We start from the raw sequence: 22,514 nt of genomic DNA, 5'->3' as shown, positions 1-22,514 counted from the left end.
TTAATACTAAACAGCCTAATGAAGACAAGGCGATCCTCACAGCGGGGCTGTCCAGCTTAGAGACAGACTGAGGACACAACTGGTCCCCTGAGCCCTATTCTTCATGTACACTCATTTCCACCTGCTATTAGTGGTGCAGCAGTATCATTGATGGAGTTATCTCCTGAGGGTCCACAGATCACATTTTATGTCCACTAGTGCCTTCTCAATGATCACTGGTTCACTGGTTTATCTGGTAACTGATGTCTGCTGTTCACCACATCACTTTGTAGATGTTTCTATATGTTTATTTTTAGGTAAACATAAAGGAATATTATTTTATGGCTTGTATCTTATTTTTTGTAGCTGGGGCCATTACTCAGATCAGTTATGCTAACTGTTTACTCACCAACTTTTTTGCTAAGAGGATGTTAAAAAGGTGTCCTGTTTAACTATATTGACTGATCAGTTATTTAGAAAGAGGAACAAAGGTGAGCATTGTTGTTTTTTCAGTTTTGCAGAGCAACTTCCTGGCCCAACTTAAACCTTCTTATTATACAGTACTTGTGCACACACAGTTTTGCAGTGCAACGGAGAAACCTTAATTTTGTGGCGCTTTCACATTGGTCATGGTTTAATAACTGGTATTTGTTTAAAGCCATGAAGTGGCAGAGAATAATTTACATACCTGCCCTGCTGGCAATTCAAATATTAAAGGGGCACTGTGGCTTCCAATCATTTGGGGGACAAATTTCACAGACAGATTGCAACAGAGCCCGATATTTCCTGTCTTTTAGTCCCTAACATGGGTCAAGCTACAAAAATTTTGGATCCTACAATTCCCATAATACAACTCAATAGCATCTTTAATTAGACACACCTTGCCTCATGTTAAATGCTCATGTCTTTTAAACTCCACACCCCCAGTTTGTAATTCAGGCTCAACCCTAGTGACATCATCAGGGTTATTTTTTCAGACCTTAGAAACCTCCCTCCAGAGACACAGAAGACATTATGCAGTTTTGACAAGTACAAGTATCAATGTGTAAAATTGTTAGAAAGCCTCTTTAACATAACCCATTCAGGGATAATAGCTAAATACCAGGTTGGGAAATATATATGTGTTTTTTTATTTCTTACCAAAAATTGCTCCCTTCTCCTTCCTTCAGGTGACAAGTGCCACCATTGTCGCACGGGTTGCTGATGCAGGCGTGAATGGGCTCCTCACAGTTCTGTCCCTACACACAAACATACACATTAATTTCCTGCTTTAGAAGAACAACAGTGTTTGCATCTATTTTCTCAGAGATGGGACTTTCTTATCCCCTTGACATGTGAACACTCTCTTCACCCAAAGCCTTCACACGTGTATTCGTGTATTCAAGTCTTATGTAGGAATAGTCTGTCTGTGTGTGGGTGTACATTGGAATGCCAAAAGGGTAATTTTCAATTGTTCAAGTGTCTCCATCCTAACCACAGACTGGTGTAAAAAGCAAGTGAAAATTACACAGAACACCTGTGAATTACAGATGTTGAACTGATGCATGACAATACCAGTTTGTGGATTAGGGAAGACGTTTGAGCAGTTGAATTTTCGTTTTGGCTTTCCACGCTTGTGTGTGTACCTTAAATCCATAGGGGCAGGTGCAACGGTAGTAGTGTACAGGGTCATTGGAGCAGGTGCCATCATTCTTGCAGGGGTTGGACAGGCAGGGCTCACACTTAGCCTGGATATTCATATCTACCGGACCTGTGTGACACAAACATACACCCCCCCACCCCCACCCCCCCACACACACACAGACAAAACATACACACCAAGGAGACAATTAGCTTTATATAAGGATGCACATTTAGGGGAGAGAGACGAGTCAGAATACATAGGTTATCATACACAGTTGCAGATATGTTAGGGTTATGAATAAAAAATTTTTTGCAGGGTCATGACATGTAAGGAAGACAAACTTCATGACAGTACATCAAGTTCTAACAGTCGGGTCACACAAGGCTGGTCAGAACATGAGGGCTGAAAGGGCGGGAAGAGCGGTTCAGTTTGGTCATGACTCAAAGGACGAGGGATTGTCTCCGAGAAGCTGGGCAAGGACAGACTGAGGGGGAAGTATTGGGGTTTGATTGGCTACTTTACCTGGCACCAGAAAACCACAAGGCCCCGGGACTTCTACAGTGCGTCAGTTAGATTAGGTTAAAAATAGGTTTCAGTCATGTATTCATCGTTAATGTGATATAATAAGGTTTAAAGGTTAAGGACAACAGTCAGTAGCATTTTGCAGTATGATGATTTACAGCCACAATCATGCTCACAAGCAAATTTGTGAATTTTTATTATTATATAAATTAACATATTAACATTTTGTTGCTGTCCAGTGAAAACCACGATTCTCCTTATTTGATGATTTTCAGGTTTTAAAGATGTTTTTGTGGGTTCAGACAATAATCCTAATTCTTAGGCTAACTCATCCCTATAAAAGCTCAAAAATTCACAGTTCAAACAAGGCTGTTTATTTTTCGTGAAAAGGTTTATGTTTTGGAGATACACAGTGGTGTAGTCTAGTTTTTTGTAGTGAGTATACTGTGATTTCCCTGATGATCCCTCCCAGCCTCAAGATTTTTGAGGATTAAACACTTAATTTCCTGCATTCTGGAGACATTTTCGGCACCAATAAATATCTTTATTTATATAAAGGGGAACACAAAATTCAGGTGGCAGGTGACAATTCAGAATATAAAAATATAATGGAATATAATACAGTAATCAGTAAATGGTAAGTTTTTTTTTAGCTTAAGTAATTTTTTTGAACAATGCATATTTGTTTTTACATTGCATTGCATGTTTTCTTATTGAGCCAAAAAACTTTCTCATAGCGCTTACATTTGTTATATTTCTTGTACATTTCTTGTTGCAAGCTATTTTTCACAACATTTTTAACAAATGCTTTCAAAGTGGTGGGAGAATACACTGATTTTCTATTGTTTGGTGGTAATCACCATCTACCTCAGCCAGTTAGGAGCTACATTTAGCCTTAGATGTTTCCGTGGAGCACAGGTTTTATCGCCTGGCAATTTTCTATTATTAACAATAATGGAAAGCTGAGGCTCACTAGCAGAAATAACAAAAAGTGGTCCACATCTTCTCAAGCACACTTATCTTCCAAAGCCATTGTCAAACTTAGGTTATGTACTGTATCAGCTTAAATGCATGAGCTTCCAGGCTACTTCTACTACTGTACACAGACAAGCACACAAAGTATCCCACATTCATTGATCCACCACACAAACGTTAGTTAAGTTAACTAGTTCTAGATGCAATTTACAATTCCCTGCTGTTACAGTTCTGATAATGATAGTGTTAATGATAACATGTTAATGATCTAGGTCACAGGACACGAAAGAGCCCAAAAGTCAGGTTAGTGCTTCGCAACACTAATGGGGTGAATTTATTACCTTTTCTAGTGGGTATACAGGGTATACTTGCATATCATGTAGACTACACCACTGGTGATACATGGTTTTCAGTGGACAAGGAAAATGTATTTGGCAACTTGTGGTCTCCTCTAGGAGTCCTCATCATGTGTGTATTGATGGCACTGCATAATAATGGTCTGCTTGTCTGCAAAGTGTGATGTGTTTGTTAACATCTAATAAAGTGCATTTACTCAACATAATTGTGTTTGTATATATGTACTAAAAATCTGCTGGCATGTGCATGTATCCCTGTGCTTCAGCAATGTATGCATGTGACAATGTTTGTTTACCTGTGCAGGTGAACTTCTTGGAAGGCGTGGTGAGCAGCAGTTTGTCGGTCATGTCACCGGGCCCAGCACACCTGGCAATGCCAGGCTCCTTGTAGCCGCTCTTCACCCAGTCTGACAGCCACTGCATGTGGCAGTCACAGTACAGAGGGTTGGCACCCAGAGCCCTGCCAGCCAAAAAGAGAGAGAAGAATGAGAACAATGTTCAGCAATAATGACAGGCCAGACAGGCAAAGTCAGCACTTTAACCTCAGAGTCATTGTTTCATATTAGCTCTGATGTGCAAACAAAAGAAAATGTGTCACTGTCTAAATACTTGCAGACTGAGTTATACGTCACTGTCAAATTAAGTGTGACACCGGGGTGTATTTCTACCCAAAATAACTAAGACTGTGGTGGAGATGATTGAGCGCATCTATCTCATGCTGGCAGCTGTGTTTGCGGTAGCATTACTCAAACACTTCCACAAACTGTGTTACTTCTTGTCAAAAAGGGTACGTTACTGCTGTACTTGGAAGTTTTTGATGATGTTTTATAGCTCAATAAACAAAGTCTAGAGAGAGTTGGTTCTGTTTAAAGGTAACTAATGTTCAGCGCACTGAAGTCGCGCATTAGCATTAGCTTATTAGCATAAGCTGATTTATTCATGCTCCACAATGACTGGCTCATCCTTCAGCTACTTGGCCACTATCTGACTAGTAACCAATCATAATCATGCGGCTGTACAGTACTGCTTTTATAACCTGCCACTATTACTCTGCTGATAGTTTCATGCCAATACCCATGGCTGCTACAGCCAGTGTTGGGCAGTAACGTGCGTTACTGTAATAATATAACTTTTTCCAGTAACTATGTAGTGTAACTAATTACTTTTCTAAAATACTAATGTTATTACAGTTACTAAGGCAAGTAAAGCTGCGTTACTCGTTACTGAACGCACCATCCTTGGCATGAATCCATGACTGTGCGGCAGGTCAGCGGCACCGGACTTTGATGTTCATGTCCACTGATAGCCAAAACTAAAGGAAGAACGAGGGAGAGAGGCGTTCTTTCCACTGCTGTAAGTAGCTACTGCCATTATTGTGTCACAGTCTAAGATGCAAAGAGCATTATCTAGTGTAAACCAGCAAAAAGCTTTCAACCGCGAACATTTACCTACATCTGATTTATTGAAACTTACAGAAAGAAACTGATGCTTGGACTCATGGGGAGAGAGTGGTAGTAACGTAACGTTTTGTAACTACTGAATACTGCTCTTATGAACAGGCTACATGTGCAGAAATACAGCTGTTTAAAAGTCGGGATCAGCCGGTGGTGTTAAGAAACATTTTGCCTAGGCTATATGCTTTGTAAGAACCACACTCCTTGCTGCTGTTGAATATGTCGGGAGAGACTGCTTTGTTTGGGGGTGAAGGGGAGTGGTAGTGAAAGCAGTGTTTCCCATAATTAGCCTATAATTTGAATGATTACCAACGCTGACCGCCACATATTGATTTTCTACTTTTTTTTTACTAGGAGTATTTAAAATCATTTTTGATTGAGGAGCATATCTTCGTGCAGCACCACCTCGCTTGCTCCTTCTCTCTCTCTCTCTCTCTGAACACCAGGGCACAAACCTGTCCAAAGTTAGAACCCCCCCTCATGCTGTCATTCTGTAGGAAACACTGGAAAGTAATATAGTAACGTAACGAATAACGTAACTAGTTACTTTTAACACCCAGTAATAAGTAAAGTAATAATATTACTTTTTTGGGTAACTAGTAATATATTACAATTTCTGAGTAACTTGGCCAACACTGACTACAGCTTCCTCCACCACCCCAACTGCTGCCTTATCTAAGTTTTTGGTATAGTGGTTTAAGTTATACATGTACTGTACACTTTTACATGATCTACTTTCATTAGTTTATTTTGGGGGACTCAGAATCCTCATCGCTGCTCAGATTGCTTGACAGCACCCTCTTAAAAAACACAACTAAGAACTGATCAAACAGGAAGTTAGAGCCATTCCCAGGCTTGTAGCTCTGTTGTGGGTAAATAATATTGGGCTAGTGGTCTCCAGTGGGATATGACTAGAAAAAGCAGCAGCCTGACACAGGAACTAGTGAGAGCCCCGTGGCGAACACAGGCACTCATTCACTTGCATTCCCACCATGGTGTAACTCAAGTTATTCACATTACCCTTCACTTCCATCCAGCACCCAATATAACCTCTGTGGTCTCTCTACAGAGGGATATGATATATCATGCTAAAAGAAAGCATCAGTAAACTGAAGAGAGAAAACACAATAATACTTTTTTAGTGTACGAAGTCAATTAATCTTTCTACCTCATTACATTTTGTGACGCGTCTCACTGCTTGTTTGATTAGTGACTGAAAGGCATCAAGCCATAGTTGCTGTAAAACCTGTTTTGCAGAAAAACAATTGAGCAGATTTCTCCCAAATCTATTATTTAGCAAAGAATTAACCACAAAACCAGTTTTGCTGTTGAAGCCACAAAGACTGGATCATTGCTCAGTGGAGGAAGTTAGTCTAGACTTAAGTAAAAAACGTGAAAATCTAACAGAGGAGAGCAGGAAAGAGAAGGTGGCTCATCGAGCAGGCATTTTCTTTAATAATGTGATGATGATAATTTGTTTTCCTCACTTTGCAAATGTATTGTACGGTAAAAAAAAGGTAAGACGCTTCAATAGAAAGACATGAACAGAGATGTGTATGTGTTTTTACTCACAGGTGGGAGAGCGATGACAGGTCTTTGAAGGCTCCCTCTGGTATCAGTGATATGTCGTTACCGTGGAGAGACCTACGAAAGGGCGATTGAAAGTGGGAAAAAGAGGAAAAGGGGCACAGAAATGTAGAAAAGAGTTTGAATGTTAAAAGTCAGCATCAGCCTAACTCAAGATTGTCTGTGAATTTTGAAGTTATCCACCAGCTTTGAAGTTATCCACCAGCTTGCATGTGTTGTGACAGATACTCACAGCAAACGGAGAGACTTGAGACCATCGAACGCCCTCACTGGTATGCACCGCAGGCGGTTGTAGCTCAGGATTCTTTACACACAGAACAAACATGTTGGCATGGAGACAAATGCAGGAAGGATATCTTCAAAAAGCAGCGAGGCATTTCAGAGCACAGTCCCGTTTATAACTACATTCCACTTAGCAAAGAAGTCGAGCAAACACAGACTCACAATTCTAACACATCCATCCGGTCAGAAACACACACATGTCACATACAAGCTCAACTGTTAATCAGACTTTTATGTGCATTTTGGTCATTTATTTAAGACACATTTAAGTCTGTGACTGGAACAGCTTATTGCTGTATAGAGGTGCACTGTTTTCCTCACTGTCCCAAACTGGTCCAGTTGCATTTGATTCTGCATTATTTATTATTAATTGTTGTTGTTTTGGAGTGGTTTGTGAGAGGTCAGCATTTTATCGTACTTCTGGCTGTGTGATGACAATATTTTCAACTGCTCCAGGCTGCATACTCAGTGGCTTTGTGATTTAAAAAATGCTGCACTGAAGAAAAAAAAAGCTAATTCATGGATTCCCATGAGACCTACTGCACGGTGACCCACATGGGACAGTATTCATGTGTGACTACATGACAACTCAACAAACAATATTTCTTTTGTTACTCCTTCAACCAAGTCCAGTTGCCCTTGATTTTAACCTTCGTTGGATAACTATGACCTGGATGACTGAGAATCTTCATAGACTTCTTTTGTTAAAGCTGTCGTCTCCCTGTACCAGTGTAAGCTACACATACACACACACACACACACACACACACAAATACACACACACTGCTAAGGGACTGATGTAAAGCCAGACTCACAGGGTAAGCAGCTCGGACATGTTACTGAGGCTGTGGTTGGACAACGTGCTGATCTGGTTGTTACTCAAATCACTGAAAAGGAAACAATAACAGATACATAACACACACACAAGCAGCACTGTCAGCACATATGTAAAACAAATGCACACACACATGCAAAGACTCTTTGCATTACATACTCTGTACTGTACTGTTGTCACACCCACATCAGAGCCAAACAAGGCCACATCAAAAGTGATATAACACAGAGCTGCGCTAGTATATCAGTCAGTTAGTTTTGGTCTTTAAAAGCAGAGTGCAGAGAACACAGGCCAAGTCACGATCATGATTAAAAGTGTGTTTGACTGTGCAAAACTCTGGCTTCGTGTATTGTGAATTAATGTCTGAGTGTATGCGTGTAATGTGTGTCTGCTGAGGTCATGTGGGTGCATGGACTTACATGAGTGTTAAGTGTTTGTAATTGGAGAGCTCCACAGGAACCTGAGTGAAGTGGTTACCATCCAGATACCTGGGAGAGAGACAGAGAGAGAGAGAGAGAGAGAGAGAGAGAGAGAAGAAATTTGGAAACAAAAGAGAAGGGCAAAAGGATGGAGAGGGCATGAGATGTAGATGTATTGGGAAAGAGGGGGAGAGAAAATGAGAAGGGAGAAAATGAAGTTATTTAACCATGTGGGAAATTCCTCATCTCCAGCAGTGTGAGCAGTCATTAGTGCTACAGCCATAATAAACACCGGAGTTTAATATCCCCACAGGCATCCTAATATAGTATAACCCCCCTCCATCTCTTTTTCATACACACACACACATGCATGACTGAGATCCTATCCCCTTCGCTGTGTGACAATGTGCTATTAATCCTGTGTATTAATTAAGTCTTTGTTAATATTGGAAAAAGCACGTTCCCCACAGGAGAAATAGTGGAATGAATGCCTGCTGTCTGATGTTTAATTTAGGGCTATCATTTTCTGATCATCAGGGATTTTGTGTGTGGGATTGTGTATGTCTGTGTTTTGAGATGAGTTTCTGGAATAAAGTCCTCCGTGAGCCTGCAGAATGTGTACCTGAGTCTTTCTGAGCCTGTGCGCTAGTGTTTCAAGTTCAGCTTCAGTAGATGAAAAGATTCATTCAAATGTGTTCAAAAGTTGTCTGAGGCGGAACACTTTGGTGCTACAATGGCAGCAACCTCCATGTAAACTGTAGTCTTATCCGAGATTCACAGCACATGTGAGGCGTTAACACTGTGTAAGCACTAATGATTGATTGACTTCATCTTTGCAATTTGCAAACAAATTATGGCTTCACTGTCCTCAAAATCATTCTAAGGTGCTGACAGGACAGCAGGTGGACTACCTAGTAGCTTTACATACCCAAAAAGTTTCGATCATAATTGATATAGCTCAGAGGTTCACAACACAGACAAAGACAGTGGGAGATGTGAACTTCTGTCTATGCAGATTGCACTTCACTAGCATTGCCAGAGAAAAAGAAGGACTGAAAAAAGAAAAACGTGGGGGGACTCGTCTTGATGCATCTCTTGACAAATGAATAGGAGAAGTGTTAGTTAAGAAGTTAAAAATGTTGCAGAAAGCTGCCGATATGGACTGTTTTTAAATCTGGTACTGCATGATCTACATAAATGCAAATGTCTCCAATTCTGGTGATTGAAATTTGTGCAAATTACTGAAGAATATACTTTTTGTTTGTGGGACGAGAAAATCCTCATACTTTTTACTTAAGCTACATGAACCATTTAATATTGAATCATCTGAAAAATGCATGGTCTCAAAGCTGAAAACAGACATGTTTTTGTTATAGTAACTTGTGAGAAGTTTTGGAGATACTTTGTTTTCACAGGCCAACAAAAAAATGTCTGGTCCAGTAAGGCAGCCATCATTAACCAGTTACATTGTAATAAATGATGTGTTGGTCTCCAACTCACAGCTCAGTGGTCTCTTTGGGAAGGCCTTTGGGCAGCGTGGTGAGGCCCTTGTTGCTGCAGCGCACCACAGTGTCCAGACAGGAACACTCTGCTGGACACCTCAGCGCTGGAGAGCAGCTGTTCTCATCATTACCTGAGAGGGATGGAAAGATGGATGGAGAGATGGAGAGGAGGAAGGATGACAGAAAGATGGTAATCAAAATAAAAACACAGTTTATCAGGGCTGCAGATGTTGCAGAGCGCCTCATGTAAAGTGTAAATCTCCTCCGTCTCACCATCTTCACAGGCAAAGTCCTGGACTGCCACATCCTGGATAGGGATCTCCTTTAAGAAGTAAGGACTCTGGCAGCGTGGGTTACCAGTGACGATGCGTTTCCTTCTCAGCCAGTCGCCGAGCCAAGCCAGATGACAGTTACAGTTGAAGGGATTGGCCAGGAGGTTGCTGGAGAGCAAAGACAGGAGTTGGAAATGCTGACCGTTTTTGTGTGTGTGTGTGTGTTTTTGTACAGTATGTGTCTGCCAGATAGTGTTTGTACTCACAGTGTGGACAGGGAGTGCAGTGTGTCGAAGGCGCCGGGGTTCATTGAGGTGATCTGGTTGTCGTAGAGCGACAGAAGACGCACTGAGCTCAACCCCACAAAGCTGCTGTTACTCACACAGCTGATACGGTTACTCCTCAGCATACTGCTCAAACACACAGGCAGAAATTATTAAATGTACTCTGTATTTTACAGAAAATCCCCCAATATTTATGATAATATACACCTGTGAATTATGCATGCTCACATGTTTCAAATGTTTTGAGGACACCGTCACAGTATGTGAGATCATATTTGAATATTGCACGGATGCTTGATATTATAATGTGATTGCATATGCATTAGTGTGAGTATGTGTGTGTTTGTGTGTGTACCCACAGTGTGCGGAGGCCTCCGAGTCCCTTCAGCATGCGGTGGTGTATGTTTTCCAGTCTGTTGGAGGTCAGAATCAGCTCATTGACCCCTGAGGCTCCTTCAAATGTCCCCTCCTCTATGTCACTGATGCGGTTATTACTCAGGTTACTGCAGAGCAGGAGCAAGACAGGTAAGAAGGCAGTGAGAATGAAAAGAAGGAACACAAGAGAGAAGAAAGATGTAGATAGAACAAAAGTAGGGCAAAGACAGCGAGACGGAATTGAAAATATTTTTCTCCATATGACCCGAGTATGAATTTCTGACAACCACATGTGACGCTTTGTTCCCCGTTATGTTTACAACATGTCTGACTCACATCTTCCTCAGCTGAGGCAACTTTTTGAAGATCCCCGTCGCCTCGAGCACAGTGAATTCATTGTTGTTCAGACGCCTAGGAACAGAGAAGCGAAGAAGTGGTCAGAGACAACAACAGAGGAGACAGTAATAGATGAGAAGGAGATCAAGGCTGAAGCGAGGTTTCCTCTATACCACACACAGATACATTTTGTTGTAGACAAAGACAGTGTGACTCACAGTTCGGCGGTGTACTGGGGGATGTGGTCTGGTATTTTGGTGAGTTTCTGGTTGGAGCAGTCGACTGTGGTGCCCTCACAGCGGCACTTCTCGGGACAGGCCAAGTCGGCGAAGCAGTCCCCTCCTAGCTTACTGCGGTAATCCTCTGTACCTGGTCACAATCACAAGCACAACGTAACCGAATGCCCTCATCATGAGAGAATTGAACCCCAGCGTTTACCGGTACCGCTTCCAACAAAAACACAGCGGACGCCCAAAGTGAAGGTTGAGATACAATAGAAGAATTTTGAAATAGTGCAGACGGGCTGTGCTGCTTTTGCTTGGAGTGGAAATTGTCAAAATGAACCAAACAAATGCTTGAAAAACATTGCTGATTAGGATCGTATGCAACTATCCCCATGAGCATTACTTCAAAATGCTGCACGTGTATCACAGCCTAAAAGGAGCCAAGTTCAAGAGACATGTATACAGCCACACACACATCCACGCAAACATATTGGAGTTTTTCAGTCCTGTCAGACTACAAAGCAACTGTTAGTGTTAGAAAACCACAGTGCAAAACAAAACAGCATCAAAAATTAGATCACAGCAGAAAAATGCTTACACACACCCAGGCAGTCATGTATCATACACAAAGGCTTAATCACACACACACACATACAGAGGTTGCAGGGGGGTGACAGGAGTTTACTGTCTCTTGCATCTTGGCCATGCTGTGGGGTTTTGCAGGGCCGTTCCATGGTGCTTGACAGAACCATGTTCCACTATAGGAACCTGGCAGCCACATGGTTAGATCAAGCACAAAGGAACAACCTGCTGACTGACTGCTCCTGCGCTGGAACACAGGGGTGGGAGGGGCAGAGGGAGAAGAGAGGAGGAGAGGATGAGCAGGGGAGAGAGGAGGAGGTGGGGGGGGGGTGACAAGGAAAGTAGGAGGGGAGATGAAAGGAAAGGAGAGCAGCAATGAGTAGAAAAAAGAGAGGTGGAGAAAACGACAGGAGAGGAGAGCAGAAGGAGAGAGTGGTAGGAGAGGAAAGGATGAGCAGGAGATTAAATTAATACGAGAGGAGAAGGGTAGGAAGGGGAGTTGAGAAGAAGGAGAAGGAGAAGAGGCAAGGATAAGAAGGAGAGGAAATGAGAGGAGATGTGAAGGAATGGAGAGGAGAACAATAGAGAGGAGATGATAGGACAAGAAGTGTAGATGAAAGGAAAGGAAAAGAGTAATGAGGCGAGGGTGAAGGAGAAAGAGAAGAAGAAAAGCGTGACAGAGAGAGATGAGGAGGGGAGAGAAATGAGAGGAAAGGAAAGGAGAGGATGAGAAGGAGATGAAATTAATAGGAGAGGAGTAGCAGGGGGTGAGGAGGAAGAGAAGGAGGAGAGAAGAGGGTAAGAAGGAGAGGAGAGGATGTGAGGAGGTAAGTTAAAGATAAGGATGAGGATGAAGGATCAGAAGAGGAGGATCCACGGAAGAAAGATGGAAAGATTAGGGAGGAGAAAATTTTATCACTAGGAATGAACACAAGACAGGAACATCTAAAGACATCTAAACTCACAGACATAACACACGGAAGCAGGAACAGAGCAGCAGTTAGAGGAGTGGAGGAGAGTTCCAGCAGCACTGAAGGCAAGAGAAGCCCTGACTTCTAGGAACACACATACACACCAACAAACATGGGCACACACACACACACACACTCTCTCTCACAAACACACACAGGAAGAGCATTAAGAGAAAAAACATACATGAACCAGTGTGTAATAAATCTTATGAATGTTCTGATTGTTGTTGTTTGTAAACAGACAAGAGGAGTCACAGAGGGGGTCAAAGGTCACAGCGGTAGAGGTCAAAGGTCAGAGGCCGGCTCTGGGGACGAGAGGTGAGGGATTCGGAGTTGACGCAAGAATCGTGTGTGTTTGTGTGTGTGTGTGTTACTTACAGCCCACATGGTGTACTCCTGAGTGTGTGAGAGAGGCAGTAGGAGAAAGAAGAAGGGATTTCACTCGTTTATTTGAGCAGGAGGGGGAAAAAAAGCTGATGAAAAACTGAGAAGAAATGCAGAAATGTTTTCGTGTGCAGTCCCCCAGGCAGTGATTCATTTAAAGGGGTAATGACTCATGAATAGTGAGAACCGTGCTGGCATAACATGACATTTGGTGGGGGGGGGGACTTTCATCCAACACATATCACAGCCTGGTTTGATTGAAGCACAACTGATGAACAGGGGCGGCTGTAGCTCAGGAGGTAGAGCGGGTTGGCTGTTAATCGGAAGGTCGAAGTCTCTTGCGTGTCGAAGTGTCCTTGGGCAAGATACTGAACCCCAAATTGCCCCTGGCGGCTTTTCCGCCAGTGTATGAGTGAGTGTGAATGCTAGTTTCCGTTTGAGCACTTAGGCTCAGTGTATGAATGTGTGTGACTGGTGAATGCAGATGTAGTGTAAAAGCGCTTTGAGTGGTCGAAAAGACTAGAAAGGCGCTATACAAGTACGGAGCATTTACATTTGCATTTACATTTGGTAGTGGATCGCGAGAGGACAAAAAGCACACATATCCAGATAAAAGGGCCAATGTACAATAAAATTTTGCCAGTTCTAAACACTTTCAAGTGAGTGAATTAGTTTGTTTTGTGTATTCTTTGACATTAATCACTTCAGCAGGGATAAAAGCGCCCAGAAACGACTGAAAAATGAGATAGGATCCCAAATAATACACCATGAAATAGGGGACATGATGCAAAATAAACTAGAGGATTTTAAGTGTATTGATCTAAGGTTTATCCAAGGTTGTACCACAGAATAAAACATGTTTATTCAACTTTTCAACAGCAAATGTTCCTAAATTATTCAGCTTTGCTCCGTATGTGGTCGCTGGGCTTTGAAACCTCTGTCCCCCCGGTGAGTTAATGACTGCAGTGAGCGCACACGCACACACACACACACACACACACACACTCATCCAACACACACCAAGCCTCCTCTGTGTGCTGCTGTGGTAATGATCGCCTTTAGCCCTGCTACTGATCTCATATGCATGTCTGATTTACATATTTCCCAGCGCCCCTCTGAGCATGGTAACTGTGTGACCTTTTGATGTTTGGCAGTGGGCGAAACAGACACAGATGCTCGCGGACACACGCTCATACATTAGCTATCATTAGACGTGCTAAGAAGCGAGGAGGACTAGATATAGTCTCCGTGATCACTGTACCAATATACTTTCATTGCAGTGCCCAGCTGACAGCGGTCTGAGTTTATTAATCCGATAGTTTTTTCCCTCCATCGTCAAGGTTACGGTTACCATCGAAAACCCAGTGCCAAGAGTGTAATTATCTGGTGCCCCTAGTCAGACGTGATGCATTGTGGTGTACGTTAGACCATTAAAAGAAAATGTCTTGACATTCAAAAGGTGTCAGTCACTACAAGTGCAGAGTGTGTGAGTGTGCAGCATCCGCCGTGATGGACCAAGCAGCGTCTTACACACACACACATACATGCTCAGACACACACACACACACACACACACACATGCTCCATGTACAATACCTGGGATGAAATACTGTTCTCTAGCTAGTGGAGAGACAGAGACAGAGAGCATGAAAGTGAAAAACAACAGCAGAACAAAAGGCTAGACTAGAAGAAAGTACTCATTGGCTGTGTGTGTGGTCAAAAATTGCTGAAAACAGGGAGTTGAGGTTAGTAAAGAGAGGCTGATGGAAAATACCAGCAGGAAGACACAGAATGAGAGTACAGGACAGTGGACAGTGTGTCATTTCGGGTATTATGTGTAGGAGTCTGTACATGTGTGAATGATCAGAAACAAAATTAATCCGTCTTGGGGATTGAACACTGTGTTTACAATACAGTGTGTGTTATACCTGAGCAGCGGAACTTCTTGCTCTTGATTTGTCCGATTCGTTTGTTGGCGAGCCGTCGCGGGCTGGTGCAGCGCGCACCGCTCGTCTCGATGGGATTGTCCTGAAGATAGTCTGCAAGCCACTTCAGATGGCAGTCACAGATAAACGGATTTTGGGCTAAATGACTGATACACCCACACACACGTCACACACAGACACGGACACATAGAGAACACAAAAACACACAAGTAAGCTGTCAGAACAACATATATTTTTAAAAATGTTTTGTTTGTTGAGTGTTTATATGGCCACAATAAATACTTGTTTGTGATTGGATGGCTGGTGTGTAACAAAATCACATGTCAGGACACCTCAAGCATTTATTTTGTCAACACTTGTTATATCAAATAAGTTCAGACTCATTAAGAGTTACCGGGAGACGCATTTCTACTCTTTTAGTAGAAGTAAACCAACTCCTCACACCTCCAGTCCCCACGCAGCGCTAACAATTCCATGTCAATCTGTCCATTGCACACAGAGACCAACGTGATTTTAATCCTCCATAAAACTCCTGGTGAAACAGCAGACAAGCAGGCCGTCAAATGGCAAAGCAACTGACCGTTACTGGGATTAGTAACTAATAGTTACTAGTACTTGGTTTAATGAATTAAAAATTGTAATCCCTTAAGGCAAAAATCCACCAACTGTGGCGCGAGGCTACAAAGAATTCACCCTATTAACTTTCTACGGGACACAAGCAATGCATTGTGGGATTCCAGGTGATGCAGGACTGACCAGCAAAGCAAAATTTGTAATTGTATGTAAATGAGGATAGATCTATAGGTATTTAAAATAAAAGGTGATGTTGTGGTGGGACAGGAAGTTTGGTCTTTGCTTGGTGTTGATAAATGTCTGTGGAGAAGGACATTATTATGGTGTCCAAGGTCCCTCTTTGCTTCCATTATCACACATTGAAAAACAAAGTGTGTTGCAGCATGGAAAAAAATGTCGCTGAACAAAGTTGAAGTTGGAAAATGTTGGAAAGCGTTTGCAAACCAGCGAGCTACTTGCTAGCATGCGAGCATTGACACGCCCACAGGAAAAAGCGAGAAGTGGCGAAGGAAATTAAACCTCAAATCTAGGGGCGAGTTCAGCGTTGACAAAACGTAGCAAAACGTTTTTTTCGGAACGTGCAGAACGTTCCGCAACGTTTCAAGTAAACATGCCGTTCAGTATGAAAACGTTTCAAACCGGTGCGTAACGTTTTCAGATTGAACTCGCCCTAGGCTTATGTGATTGGCTAAAGTGGAAGGAGCCATCTGATTGACTACAGATAACTCTCTGTTGAAAAAAACTCTAAAAAATCTAACCAAAAATTAGAGAAGGGTCCAGCTGCAGACCGCAGACAAACGTGACGGAAGTTGAACTTCCATTTATGGTTTGTCCCAGAAGTCACCGCGCACAAAACGTGATGATATTTATCTCGACCGCTCGGCCCACGCAGAGCCGTTAAAAAAGAGGTGTCAAGTGTCAACGTAATAATCAGTGTACGTTATGTGTTAATATTTACTATACTATAATTATATATTATTAATATAGTATATTTATACTACAATTCATGCAAATATTTATTTATAATAGCCTAATGATAATAATAAAGCAATGTTTCAATTCATACCACTGTTGTATATTTTATTTCTTCCAAAGTGATTTTAAGTTTCACGAACCAAGAATATTCTTTAATGTTACATCACGAGCCAGATGTGTCTCGATTTAGGTTAAAACTTAACAACATTACTGAGAATTTATTGACAGAATAATATGGCGAGTGCATAGTGCACATAAGGATACCAGGAGAAGGAGAAGGAGCAGTCTACCCTGCCGTCGCCGCCAGACCGTGTGGATTTTTGATTGGGAGTGATTGGGACGGCAGACGGGAGACCGGCGGCGACTTGGCGGCGTATGTTCGAATTCCTGTATAAATATACGCCTACTAAATACATCTGAACTAGGTACGTCGCCTTACAACCGTGTGACACTCACGTCGTCACTAGGTACGTCGCCACCAGTACACCATTGTCAGTGTAACTCCTATTTTAACTTTATTGAGTAAATTCAAGTCATGCTTTGTACAGCCTGTGTTAAATGCTTTTATTCTTGTGGTGACTGGGAACTCTGGAGTAGCCTACAGTTCATAGCCTGTGTTGTGCTTTATTGTTTGGATTCACTGTCCTATAAAATTCCACTGAAGAAGATAATGCTTTCACTTCCCCACAATGTGAAAATGGTTGTATTAGGCCTACAGTTACTTATAAAATTAATCATTGAAGTATTAGAGCTGTTTCATGCTTATTCAGTTTCTATTATTATTTGTTATAGGCATTTGCCTGTGGTTATTTTATTGGCAATGTATTTTAAATGTATATTTCTGCATAATGATTTGGATTATTTTGATCATGCTAATGCGTTACTAATCAATGTAATCCTAAAGGACTTATAAGATACTATGTTACCTTATGTCTGCACATTTTGTTTTAGCAATTACATTGTTGTTGAAGTACAAGACAGCAAATAAAAAATCTTAAGACCCTCAGTGAAGTTCTTCATTTTCCATCAGGATGCTACATTAAGAGCATACTATTATAAAATGATACGAATGTAATTTCAAGACCATTTAATGTTCAACTGTAAACAAACATACAGGCAGTGTTGGGGAGTAACGAATTACATGCAATTTAGTCAAGTAATTTAATTACAAAATAAATGTGTTATCTATTACAGTTAGGCCTACTGGAAAAATATGTAATTAAATCACAATAGCTTATTAAAATATTTTTGATTACATTGGGGGTTACATCTGAATATTTTCTGTAAGAAGCTCAGCTATATGTTGAATAATATTAATTTTGTTGCTTTGCGTGTTTTTTATGTGGCGATGTCTTCCATTGCCATTTCTAGCTACAGTTTTTTAGTAAAGTTTGATGCTGTTGTGATGCTTTTGATTTGTTCTCATGTTTTAATTTGCAGCGCCACCCCTCTACCAGTTAAAGTGCCTCTCACTGTCTTTTTAAAATGGTTAACATTTGAAAACAAAATATTTATGGCAACATCAAATATGGGGAAAATTTAAAATTATCCCAGTTAACAATTGAAGGATGGGAGGCTTGAACTTCAAGTTCAAGTTGTCTATGATATCTATAATGCAAAAATGTAGCATCATTTCATGGCCTATTGGCTAGTCAATTAAATTCCAAATATTACCAGTTATATTTTTGAAGTTTTAGCCATAGTCTATTAACAAATAAATGTAAAAACACACTCAGTGTAATATTTAAATAGGTATACCCCACAATTAATTGAGTTTTTGCAGCCTAAAAAAAAACGGTCCAATGCTAACAAAGTTTCTGGAAGGAAAGGCTATCGCAGATTCCATCCACTAGATGGTGCCATAGCCTTTGTAATGTGCTACAAATACACTAGAATATAAGCAGAAATTTTTAACTAACTTGAAGTGCTGTAGTTAAATTGCATAAACGTTTAATTAGCAGATTATATAGACTATTAACTGAACAAAACATAATACAACCTTGTTCATAACATTTTGACATCGCATTCATTTTTTGTATGAGTTTTACAGGCCCTTGTCTTGTCGGAATAGGCCTTGTGCTGAGTGTTTAACCATTTGATGTGTATGTGGGCATGGCGGTATGTTTGGTTTGTGAGATTGAGTGTGATGTAGTTTTAGTGTATACACAAGTTCAAATCAGACCAACGGAAACAGTGATAGACAGATTAACTTGGCCAAGTTGTCACTGCACTTTCCTTGAAGCATCTAGTTTCAGAGTCCTTGACCTTTGGCTGAACTATTGCTGCAAGTGATGTTCAAGAAAAGTTTTTGTATAAGCAAATGTATACTTTAATGTATACTGAAACTCATCAACCAATTTGGCAAGAACCTGTTTAAGTTTGCATACACCACAGCTAACAGTTTGTAATCATTGAGTAGAAGAGTTATTGGTCTCCAGTTATCAAGTTTCAGAACGTCCTTATTAGGTTTAGGAAGAAGGGTTATCAATCCTGTTTTCATTGTAGGAGATAAACTACCTTTTCTTATACACTCTGAAAGGGCTTTGTATAGCAGTTCTTTAATATCATTCCAGAAATGTTTATAGAATTCTGATGTTAACCCGTCAATTCCTGGGGATTTACCATTTTTCATCTGTTTTAGTGCCTTTTCAATTTCTGTTATTGTTAGGTCTTCATCTAAATACTCCTTATCCTCCTGATCCAGTGTTTTTATGTTTATCTTTATTGTTTCAAAAAGAAGATCACATTCTACTCTTTTGAAATTTGATTATTATAGTACTTCCATATTTCTTGATGTATCTGATTCGGATCTTCAATAATAATATCATTCTTCTTCAGTTTATTTATTCTTTTTTTGCTTTGTCTTTGTTTTTCTAGTCCGAAAAAGTATGTATTCTTCTCTCCATGTTCAAGCCATCTTGCCCTTGAACGTACAAATGCACCATTAGCTGTTTCCAAATACATGTCATCCAGCTGAGTTTGTAAGGTACGTAGTTCAGCATCTTCTTCAGCTGCTATCCTCTGATTACTACATAACATATTTATTTTACTAATCAATTCTTTTTGTTTGCATTTTCTTATTACTGCTAACTTTACTTACTTTTTCCCTTTTTCAATTGCTAATTGTTTAATTTTGTATTTGAACCATTCCCATTTATTCATACTTGACTTATCAAGCTCATTAACACTTTGATAAAGGATTTTAACTTGTTTACAAAAACTATTATCCAATAATAAGTTATTGTTAAATTTCCAGATATTTTCTGATAACCGTGTTTGCTGTGATATCTGCAGTGACAAACTAATTATATAATGGTCAGTAAGTGGTACTGCTGAAATTTCGCATTTTAAGACATCTTTGCACATTATCTGAGAAATCAGCCAGTAGTCTAATCTAGAACATTGGTTATTATCTGAAGGATTTACCCATGTGTATTTTTGGGAGGTGGGGTTAGACATCCTCCAGTAATCAACTGTTAGTGATGTCAGACAGAGGTTAGCCAGTGTGTCATTCAATTCAGGTTGTTGTCCTATTTTTGGTGTTCTGTCTAGCCATGAGTTAGGTGCTATGTTGAAATCACCTCCTAATATAATTGTTTCAGTTTCATAAGTAGTTTTCCATTAATTTATGAGTAAGCCTAGTCTTTCCAAAGTGACTCTATTTTTTATTCTATTGTTGTAACCATATACGCTCAGTAAGATCAATTTCTGATCAAATATCTCCACTATCACCATAAGCCAATGTCCATCTGTGTCACTTTTGTGCTCAATTACCTTGCCTGGAACTCTATTCATTAGCACCATTACTCCTGCTGAGTTCCATGAGAAAAAAAAATGTTATCTGTTGTTTCCAAAATTTCTCATCTGCTATTCCTGAATGAGTCTCCTGCAAAAAAATTTAATTTGCCTTTTGTTCTTTACAAACTAAAAAAATGTCCTTGCGTTTAACAATATTTTTTAAACCTCTAACATTTAAGGATATAAATGAAACAGACATCTATACTGCTCTCCGGTTAACCTTCTTCTTTGAATGCGCTAGTTAACATTAATTAGCGCAGGAATGAGTTTGTTGTCCTACATAACAGTTTTATAGCAACAACCAAATACTTTAACTTTTTTGTTGTTTTTTTGACTATCTCGACCATTTACAGGTTACCTCAGCTTTAAGACACATCTCCATGTCCATGCATCAGGGCTCAATTCGCTGTCCATCAATTATTGCGTAGCCCTCTTTCAAGAAAGCTTTTTTACCATTGCGTCTGGCTTCTTGGACTTTTGACCATAACTTTGCACGGGCCTCGCGATCTTCTTTGGAGAAGTCCTCCCTGAAATGGATATTCAGCTCCTTGCTTCTTTGGATTTTCTCCAGATATCGTTCCTGGCCGTCTGTGTTGCAAACTGGATGATGATGGGCCTTTTGTTATTTGCAGCATCATTTTTCCTTCCCAGGCGATGAACCGTGTCAACCATTTCTCTGAGTTTATCCACCACCACCGGAATCACCCTGGTTAGGAGTCCGACCACAATTTCCTTGGTGTCTTCATTTTCCTTTTCAGGTAGGCCCATCAGTCTGAAATTCCATCTTCTCTTGTATCTTGCATTTTCCTGGCTCAGTTCTCTCAAGAAGCAGTTTTCTTTCTTCATTACCTCAATTTGTCCCTTGAGTTTTTCAATTTCTTCTTTGTTTTCTTTTACAGCTTGTGAGTTGGCTTCTATGCGAAGTTCAAAACGTTTCAGACGCTTATCTTGTTCATCAAATCTGCTAAGTACTGCTTGGATAGCTTCAAAAATGTTTTCATTGCTAATTTCTTTCTCGTGTCTTTTTGTACATTTCGTCTTGATTTTTTTGGGGTCTGGGCTGGGCAGCGGTGTGTGTTCATTTACCAGGGTACTTGTGCCTTCTTCCATCTCCTCAGTCTCTTCTGCTTCACCCACCTTCTGTGCCGCCAGGTTATAGTTGTGTTGGTAAGAAACTGTTTTCCAGAACTTATTCCGCGTTCCTGTGTTGGTCCTTGTTCGTATTTGCCTGGTTGCTTAGCGTTAAATGATAATGTTTAGGACAAAAAAGTTTACTATTTCAGACCCCGCAAGTTATGTGACCACTCACTCCGCCATCTTGTCCTCCAGCGCTCTAGCCACACGTAGTTGTCACATGACGGTCTACTTTGGTAGGTTATCCGTGGCACTATCCACTCGCCATAGCTGTGCAGCCTCCGGTAACGTTACTGAAGCTATATAACACCCGTTGGCACTATGGTCAGCACTTGTGGAGCTTCTCAACCCCGAAAACGTTTGAACACATTTTCGATTCGCCGCCAATTTTCCTAAAACTGTCGATATTCGACATCTACACAGTTGATTTCTCGCCTAAAATCTTATCAGAAGTGTATTTAAAGTTCTGTTGTTGGCTTCTAAAGAATTAAATGGTTTGCATTAGGATCTATCCTGTACGTAAGCCGAGATGAATGTCATCACGTTTTGTGCGCGGTGTCTTCTGGGACAAACCATATTTGGAAGTTCAACTTCTGTCACGTTTGTCTGCGGTCTGCGGGCTGTAGCTGGATATACTTGAAAAATTATGTAGCTGCAGTACCGGAGGCTGCAGTTTCACGACCCCCGCAGTCCTGGAACCGCAGTTCTAGGATCGTAGTTATTTTTACGACAGCGCCATCTAGTGGAGTGGTGGTGGTAATGCACTGCAACACGAAGGAGGTTAACGCTGTCTGCTAGCACGTCGTCCGTGAGGCCGGTCGACATGGCCGACGTGCATATAATAAATTTAAGTTTGGGCACACACTCAGTGTGCCTTAACACAACGGTAACGGTAATTGGCTTTGGGGGCTGTCAAGAGTAACATAGCTAGCTAGCCAGACAGCTAGCTGGCAGTATCAAAGTTAGCAAGGGTCCTAGAAATACAGTTCCGGTGTTCTGTCAATTTATGCTACCTATCGAGTACTTAGCGGTTCTGCGCATGTGTATGACTCACAAGCGTGGTTTGTTTCCACGCCCATAAATCTGTGCAACCTTGCTGTTGGGAATGCCACCAAGAAAGTCGCT

At 41.0% G+C, this 22,514-nt stretch overlaps 1 protein-coding gene across 2 annotated transcripts in view; it reads right to left on the bottom strand.

The window, feature by feature from the left end:
• Window positions 1-22,514, bottom strand: part of slit2 (slit homolog 2 (Drosophila)) — a 96,609-nt gene that overhangs the window by 11,651 nt on the left and 62,444 nt on the right. For both annotated transcript variants that reach the window (XM_038713463.1, XM_038713464.1), the window contains exons 14-27: window positions 14,892-15,055; window positions 11,021-11,171; window positions 10,803-10,877; window positions 10,451-10,594; window positions 10,074-10,217; window positions 9,809-9,975; window positions 9,534-9,666; window positions 8,034-8,102; window positions 7,595-7,666; window positions 6,730-6,801; window positions 6,483-6,554; window positions 3,753-3,916; window positions 1,605-1,729; window positions 1,120-1,217 (exon numbers count right to left, since the gene is read on the bottom strand). In XM_038713463.1, the coding sequence (XP_038569391.1) occupies window positions 1,120-1,217; window positions 1,605-1,729; window positions 3,753-3,916; window positions 6,483-6,554; window positions 6,730-6,801; window positions 7,595-7,666; window positions 8,034-8,102; window positions 9,534-9,666; window positions 9,809-9,975; window positions 10,074-10,217; window positions 10,451-10,594; window positions 10,803-10,877; window positions 11,021-11,171; window positions 14,892-15,055 (1,650 nt within the window). The remainder of the gene's footprint in view (window positions 1-1,119; window positions 1,218-1,604; window positions 1,730-3,752; window positions 3,917-6,482; window positions 6,555-6,729; window positions 6,802-7,594; window positions 7,667-8,033; window positions 8,103-9,533; window positions 9,667-9,808; window positions 9,976-10,073; window positions 10,218-10,450; window positions 10,595-10,802; window positions 10,878-11,020; window positions 11,172-14,891; window positions 15,056-22,514) is intronic.

The sequence above is a fragment of the Micropterus salmoides genome, unplaced genomic scaffold, assembly GCF_014851395.1.
Source record: "Micropterus salmoides isolate LMB-PRFRI ecotype aquatic unplaced genomic scaffold, ASM1485139v1 Ms_hic_scaffold_12, whole genome shotgun sequence".
Taxonomy (NCBI): Eukaryota; Metazoa; Chordata; class Actinopteri; order Centrarchiformes; family Centrarchidae; genus Micropterus; species Micropterus salmoides.
The sequence above is the reverse complement of the archived record's forward strand: the minus strand, read 5'-3'. Positions and strand labels throughout refer to the sequence as shown.